This window comes from Verticillium dahliae, genomic scaffold (genome assembly GCF_000150675.1).
Source record: "Verticillium dahliae VdLs.17 supercont1.2 genomic scaffold, whole genome shotgun sequence".
NCBI lineage: Eukaryota > Fungi > Ascomycota > Sordariomycetes > Glomerellales > Plectosphaerellaceae > Verticillium > Verticillium dahliae.
Window position 1 is genome coordinate 1,996,961 of NW_009276916.1, and position 7,221 is coordinate 2,004,181.

At 58.9% G+C, this 7,221-nt stretch overlaps 4 protein-coding genes across 4 annotated transcripts in view; 3 read left to right on the forward strand and 1 right to left on the reverse strand.

Annotated features, from left to right (window-relative positions):
- Nucleotides 1-60: 60 nt before the first annotated feature.
- On the forward strand, nt 61-2,071 carry VDAG_01470 (uncharacterized protein; the record flags this gene model as incomplete). The annotated part of the gene is made up of 5 exons (XM_009650356.1): nt 61-867; nt 1,075-1,493; nt 1,667-1,839; nt 1,910-1,939; nt 2,040-2,071. The coding sequence occupies 5 exons, from the start codon at nt 61-63 to the stop codon at nt 2,069-2,071; spliced, it is 1,461 nt and encodes a 486-aa protein (XP_009648651.1).
- A 734-nt stretch (nt 2,072-2,805) lies between these two features.
- Nucleotides 2,806-3,834, forward strand: VDAG_01471 (NAP family protein; the record flags this gene model as incomplete). The annotated part of the gene is made up of 2 exons (XM_009650357.1): nt 2,806-2,954; nt 3,029-3,834. Exons 1-2 carry the CDS (start codon nt 2,876-2,878, stop codon nt 3,832-3,834), a joined length of 885 nt encoding a protein of 294 aa, XP_009648652.1. The 5' UTR covers nt 2,806-2,875.
- A 1,048-nt stretch (nt 3,835-4,882) lies between these two features.
- Nucleotides 4,883-6,423, forward strand: VDAG_01472 (HypA; the record flags this gene model as incomplete). The annotated part of the gene is made up of 5 exons (XM_009650358.1): nt 4,883-4,996; nt 5,047-5,088; nt 5,135-5,847; nt 5,908-6,352; nt 6,403-6,423. The coding sequence occupies 5 exons, from the start codon at nt 4,883-4,885 to the stop codon at nt 6,421-6,423; spliced, it is 1,335 nt and encodes a 444-aa protein (XP_009648653.1).
- Nucleotides 6,424-6,467: 44 nt separating this feature from the next.
- VDAG_01473 (periodic tryptophan protein) overlaps nt 6,468-7,221 on the reverse strand; it is a gene marked incomplete at both ends in the record, with an annotated part of 2,963 nt that continues 2,209 nt past the window's right edge. The window contains one exon of the mRNA XM_009650359.1: nt 6,468-7,211. Within this exon, the coding sequence (XP_009648654.1) occupies nt 6,468-7,211 (744 nt within the window). The remainder of the gene's footprint in view (nt 7,212-7,221) is intronic.

A 7,221-nucleotide genomic window follows, 5' to 3' on the forward strand; every position in this document is an offset into this window, starting at 1 on the left:
TCCGAATCGCCACCAGGTTCACCTTCGAGTCATGACAACCTCAGTGCCTTTGATAATGCCATGCGACACTGGGAGGTTGCCATACGGCAGTACTCGGAAGCTATCAATGCGCTCGTTCACATGGACAACCAGGATCAGAGGTCGAACCGAGGACGTCTCATGGCCAGCGTTCTCCTCGCTTGTTTTGATTCCTTTGTTGGTGACCACAAGCAAGCCATCGTGCAAATCCAGAACGGCCTGGGCTTGTTGGAGAAGCTCCGGGCAGAGCGAAGGCAGTCCTTCTACGTTGGATCCGAAGAACCTGTGGAACAAGAGCTCATCACCATGTTTACGCGACTCGCGATTCAAGCCAAGTCTTACGACATGGCATTTCACTTCCCGCAGCCGTACGTCATTCGCCTGACGCCGCAGTCATCGGACCCGTCATCGTCGCCGCCGTCTGATGCGGGAAGCTCACCATCATCCCTGAACCCTTCGGATATCCCTGATCGCTTTTTCACCTTGATGGAAGCACGGCTGACATACGACAAGCTTCTCGAGAAGATGTTGCGGTTCACAGAGACGCTGTTCAGCTACTCACAAGCCAGCGGAGCCAACAATCCAATGGGCATCCTTCCGAAATCTCTCCAGCAGTATGGCCTGAGCTTCAAGGGTCAGCTGGACGCTTGGGCCGTGGCATTTGAGCCCATCCTGCAGTCTCGCACGGCGCCGAGCGTCACACATCAGGAAAAGGCTGGCATTGCGGTGCTCAAAATGTTCCACATTATGAGCCAGATTCTGTACCTCATGACGTTCAGCGACAATGAGTCGCAATTCGACATGTTTCAGACGCAGTTCAAGACGATAGTCGACCTCGCGCTGGAGGTGGTAGGTGACGAGGAGCGGCGAGCGGCAGCTAAGCGATGCCCCAACCCGGAGCTATGCCAGCATCGGCAAGCGTACAGGCCGGACATTTTCGGAGGACGCGAGTACACCACGCACCACATCAAACCAAGCTTTAGCGCCGACCTGGGTATTGTGCCACCTCTGTTTGTGGTGGCGACCAAGTGCAGGAACGCTGTGACACGACGACAGGCCATCCAGTTGTTGCGCAGCAGCGCGCGGCGAGAGGGCATGTGGGACAGCGAGCTGACGGCACGGATCGGGCACTGGGTCACGGCGATTGAGGAGGAGCCGGACGTGTTGGCTGCAGCGAACGGTTGGGGCGTGCCACAGCCAAGCGTGCCCACGCGGCACGGATCGCTCGAGTTTGGGGCCGACGTGCCGCTGGGCCCCGGTGGCAACGCGCGATGGGACACGCCCCAAAGCCACAGACATAACAGCAGCCCCGGTCTCAGCAGGGCGACGCCAGGTCCGGTGCCTGAGGACAAGCGCGTCATGGTGAGGGCCGTCGACTTTGACCTGCGGGCTCGATTCGCTCGACTGCAGGTGGGCACGCGGGGCATCGTGCCAGGGGCACCTGATATGCGGTCGAGAGTGACGCAGATTCACTGGTGAGGCGGTTGCGGTGGAAGCAAGGGAAGGCTTCGTGTGGTGTGGCTTCAGCAGAGGCAGCAAGACGCGTCGCGTTGTTGGGGCTGGAGTGATTGGACCGGGTACGAAGGAACTGATTGACGATAGTTGGCCATGTCTTGAAATCTTGATGATGGACTGGAATGCATCTCAGCGGTTCGACGGATCACGCCGCAGCGCTGCGTGAGAGATCAAGCCGAGGGAGCGGACCGAGGAAGGGGTGGGGGACTGACTTTTCATCAAAGCATGTTTTGGAGTTTGCTGGGAAAGAAGAATATGGCGATGATGCGCGAGCATGCAGGATGTACCTACGGACAGCCATGGCTGGTACCACCGGTGGTCAATACGTTTTTTCTTTTTCTTTTTTTTTTGTATGTGTTCTAACATTTTACTCCAGTGCATGCGAGGGACATGATGACCATGATCAGTGAGTGACCTTGCGTTGCCTTTTAATGTACCTTGCGTCATCCGGCACGATAGCATGACTTGTTAGTCGGGAGATGAAGACGATCGAAATTTCACGATAGAGCTGGAGCTCGGAGCTCCTGAAGACGCCTGAGCTAGTGAGGTTCGGTTGAGTAACAGCAGGGTAAGGTCAGTGGCGAACAGCTGCACGTGTCAAGCCAGCAGCCCGTTGTCTCGGTGGGCGAGGTCCAGGGTCGGCCCCACATGGGACCCCTCCAAAAAGGCAGAAGGCGCCAGCGGATGGGGCGTACAGTCGGGCTAGGGCGCTTCCACCTCGCCTCTCCAGGGACGTTACCCGGTAGAGAAGAAAAAAGAAGAAGAAAAACAATCCCCGATTCGGGGTACTGGTCAGAAAGGGCACGCCTCGCCGCGCGGATCTTCACCTTTGGAGAGGGGGGGGGCAGGAGGGATCAGGGTCCAACCAATGACATCAGCTGGGGGAGCCAATGACACTTGGTGGAGGGTCCCAGAGGGGCAACGGTTGGAGGGGAACAAGAAGATTTTTTTTTTTTGCCCTTCCTTGCCCTTCTCTGTGTTGTCACGCATTCTCTCGCTCGCTCTCATCAGGCTGAGTCCGCTTGCTGCCCAGCTAGCTGGGCTAGCTGCCCCTGGCAACGTAGCTTTTTGGCGGGGAGCCCTCGAGGCCTGCGAGAGCTGGAGGGGGGGGGGAGGGTATTTAAGTGTGTTGGGGCGGAAGGTTGATGGAGGGGTATTAGAGCTCATCACATCTCACCGCATTTCTTGACTGTTCCTTCCCCTCCTGCCTACCAACTTTTTTTTTTTGATTCCTTCACATCGTGACACCTTACTACACCCTCGGCCTTGTTCTTTCTCGAGTACTACGAGAAGGTCCTACACACACACACAGACACATACATTAATACCATTATCCTACAAAATGGCCGAGGAGTCGCCCATCAGCTACGAGCAGCTCGCTGCCATCGAGCGCGAGTTTGAGGATGTCGAGACGGAGATCAGTACGTGTGGTCCCCAGGGCAGGCAGCCGTATTGAGGAACGCAGAGCAACAAAGCTGACAGAAGCGCGCCACAGTCCGCAAGCAGTACGAGCTGACGCGCCCCCTCTACGAGAAGCGCCAGGCCATCATCTCCAAGATTCCCAACTTCTGGCCCCTCGTGCTCGAGCAGGCGCCCCCCGACATTGACGAGTACATCCAGCCCCAGGACTCGGCGCTGCTGCTGGCGGCGCTCAAGAACGTGTCCGTGTCGCGCTTCGACATTGAGAACGGCGCGCAGGGCGACCCGCGCAGCGTGTCGATCAAGCTCGAGTTTGGCGACAACGACTTCTTCGAGGACACGGTCGTCGAGAAGAAGTTCTGGTACCGCCACTCGGACGACTTCACGGGCCTCATCAGCGAGCCCGTGACGCTGCGCTGGAAGGCCGGCAAGGACCTCACCGGCGGCCTGCTCGACCTCGTCAAGAAGGTCTGGGACAGCGACGCGACGGCGTGGAAGGGCGGCAAGGGCGACTCGGCCGAGGCCAAGGCGCTGCGCGCCAAGATGGAGGAGACGGGCATGGGCGGCGTGTCCTTCTTCGCCTGGCTCGGCTACGTCGGCCGCAGGATCACCGAGGCCGAGAGCAAGGCGGCGTTCGAGAAGGAGACGCGCGAGATCCAGATGCGCCTCAACGGCGAGAAGGTCGACGGCGACGAGGAGATGGAGGACGACGACGACGACGAGGATGACGACCTCGAGATCTTCCCCGGCGGCGACGACCTCGCGCAGGCCATCGCCGTCGACCTGTGGCCCGAGGCGCTCAAGTACTTTGCGCAGGCGCAGGAGATGGAGGCCATGAGCGATGTCGAGTTTGAGGACGATGATGACGAGGATGACGAGTAAACTTGTTGCATACGAAGCGGGAAACGCATGGTGTGCGGGGGAGGAGATATGATATCCATGATGAACAACTTGAAGAAGTACAACCACCTTGAAACGTCCGACCTTTTCATCCTTGTGCTTCGTGGCAAGTTAGTCTTGTAGTGTTGCGACTGATGGAAGGTTAGACCCTCCACCAGTCACCCGGCGGTCGGCCCCGCAGCGGAGACCGTGCTTCGGCAGCCGACCGTGGGATACTCAGGGCATCATCGGCCGGCGACCGAAGCGGAATTATGAGCTTCCATCGGACATCGAGACCTCTCTTGTGACTCTGATTAGCAATCGACGACGGATACGCGCAGCCGTTCACCCCTCATGTGTCTTGTTCGGGGCAAGTGGCCTGTCGAGAGCGACTGGCTAGTTCACCTAGGTAAGGTCAGTACCTAGGTAAGGTCAGTACCTAGGTAAGGTCAGTACCTAGGTAAGGTCAGTACCTAGGTAAGGTCAGTACCTAGCTACCTTACCTAGTGAAGGCGAGTGCCAGAAACGAGCGAGTCTGGATTGGGATGATGTCACAAGTACGGACAGGAAGGCGCCCCGGCGATACGACTGGGGTCGCGGCTTCCCTACCCGTCGCAACCCCAGTGCGCCTGCCCAATGACAGCATTCCGAATAGACATCGTCGACCAGGTGCTTGACCAGGTGCAACTCGACCAGAGCGAAAAGTGATCGATTGGTAATCTCCTCTCCTCTTGCATCGTGGCCTTCCTCCGTCAGACTGCATCATCATCTGCGCGGGTGTGTAAGTCTTACCTAGGACTGACCATGGCTCCTAGGCGAGTGAGACGGCGAAGGCGAGCCGAATGCGTTACGCTCGATTGACGTATATAAACCGACCGTCTGGCCGCTTCTCCAACGGCTCCAATACGCCGGTCATCACCACAGTACGATGAGATTACTTGCCTCGGCTACAGCAGCTAAATTGATCACCCTTTCCCGACCATCATTGAAACCAATCCCCCTACCTGTCTCGCGATACCACCGACTGTCTACCTCGACAGCAGCTGCAACCATGGCGACGGCTTACAAGATTCACGTCTCCAAGACCAACACGGGCCTCCTCAAGCTTGATCAGCCCGAGGCTACGGCGGCCAGAACGACAGAGCTGCTCCAGTCAGATCTCGAGGTATGTCGGCGCCGCCTCTGTTCGCCCTGTGCGTCAGCTGATCATTCCAGAACCACCACGTCTTCTTCAATCAATCAGGGTACCACAATCATGTGAGAGTCTTCACTCCCACTATTCAAACACTACTAACACGTCCAGATTGTGCACCATCTCCTCGCCCTCTACGGCACAGGCGCATCCCCCGACTCACTCAATAGGGCCTATGAGACCAACAAGTCGTACCAGCGTGCTGCCCAGCCGATACATCCCGCCCTTGCCGATTCCCTTGCAACGTCTTGGTCTGAGACGGCCCCTCGCCTCCTCGGGAAAGAGGCCTACTATCCAGACTTTCTGCTCTTCTTCCAGCGTGAGCTCGAATCCCGCGGCATCGGTCCTGTCCTGAAGGAATTCATCTTTGCAAAGGATGACCGCGCAGAAGATCTCTTGCAGCGGCTCTTCGCCGGGTTCCTCCACCCGCTCATCCAGCTCATGTACGGCATTGAGTGGGAGCAGCCCGCCATTGTTGCCGAGGGGCTTGCGCAGGCCGCTGTGCACAAGAATCAGCTTGCCCCCTTCCTCAAGGAGACGGAAGAGGGCGCAGCTGGCGATATGCCCTCGATCCAAGAGCTGCATGAAGCCATTGCGAACAACGAAGAGTTGCGGAACGCCGCGAGGCCTGGGGACGACAACAAGGTCTATGACGGCGTGCTCATCAGGGCACCGGAGGAGATGAAGGCGATTGCGAAGCGGGTCAAGATCAAGACCGACGAGCTTGATGAGAGGACGGCTGAAATGTTCGAGACTACGTTTTGGGTTGCCGCTGGCGCAGCACTGAGGAAGGGCAAGGATGCGAAATGGGACTTCTTCCTCATGTGAGTAGCGACTCGATGGCCGTTCACATCCAAAAGAGAAGAACGAACTAACTTCTGCAGCCACCACACGAACGCGGCCCCCTTCTTTGTGGCGTTGAACAAGACCGACTGGATCTCAGTCGAGGACAAGGTGCGCATTCTCGAGTACAAGATCCGCCTCGACCTCGTGCAGAATGCCGCCAGGGGCACCCCCGAGATCCGCTTTGATGCCATCGCGGCCTACAGACCCAAGGATCTCAACCGCGGAAAGGCACTCGTGGCGCGACCTGAAGACCTGCTGCCGCGCTTCCACGCCATCGACGATGACGGCCACACTGTCAAGGTCGCTCGTTCCCTCGCGGTGTGTCGGGAGCTGTGCGAGCCGTATGCCGATCGGCCCTGGAAAAAGGTGAAGAGTGATGATGTTTGGCTCAAAATGCACTATACGCTGCTGGATGGCACAGAGGGCGGAGAAGAGGAAGGCGGTCGATGGGTGCGCGCCGCGGGCTTCGACGAAAGCTGGGAGGTACGTATCGAACAAATTCATGCTCTACAAACACGTCTAACAGCATACAGGATGTCCCCAACCGGTTGTGAGATTCGCCATGGGAAATTGTACACGGGGTATATTAGTTGCCGTCTTAGTCTAGCCCAATCCAACCGTCCTCATCCGATCCATCGTCTGAGCCCTCCGCCGCCACTGCTGCCGTGATGACCTTGCTCTTTTCCGGTGCCGCCTCCAATGCCAGCTGTCCCTCGCCCACGGGCCCCTTGGCCTGTCCCAGCAGATAGTCGACCATGTAGACGTTGTCGTCGGCCAGCCTGCGAATCTCATCGCGCATGCGCGATACGGCTCGGGAGACGACACGCAGCTCAACGTCGACCTTGGCGCGGTTCTGCGTCAGCCACGCGCCGTGCTTGTCGACGAGGGCCTTGATCCACAGCAGGCAGAACTCCATGTGGGGCGTCTCTTCCGTCTGCGCGGCCACGAAACGCACGAGGCGCGGGACGTAGACGATGGGCAGACCGCCGACGACGAGGGCAATGTCAGCGTGCGGCACGCCGAGGAAGACGCGCTTGAGGAGGTTGGCCTCGTTGAGGCGGAAGGCCATGACGAGGGCCTTGAGGTAGTCCCTGTCGTCGAGGACGGCGAGGGTCGACGCGGGGGTGATCTCCATGGCCAGGTCAAAGGGGTCAAAGGCCAGGACGTCGTCGAGGCTGTAGACGAGGAGGCCCTCGGTCGAGGCGGCGCAGAAGGCGTTGCCGGCGGGCGAGAAGGCGACGCCGGTGACGCGGACCTCGGGGGCGCGACGGCGCGCGGACGGGTCGCCGCCGCGGCGGGCGCCGGGCAGGGCCTTGTCGCGGCGGTCGTCGCGGTCCGAGGCCTCGCCCGAA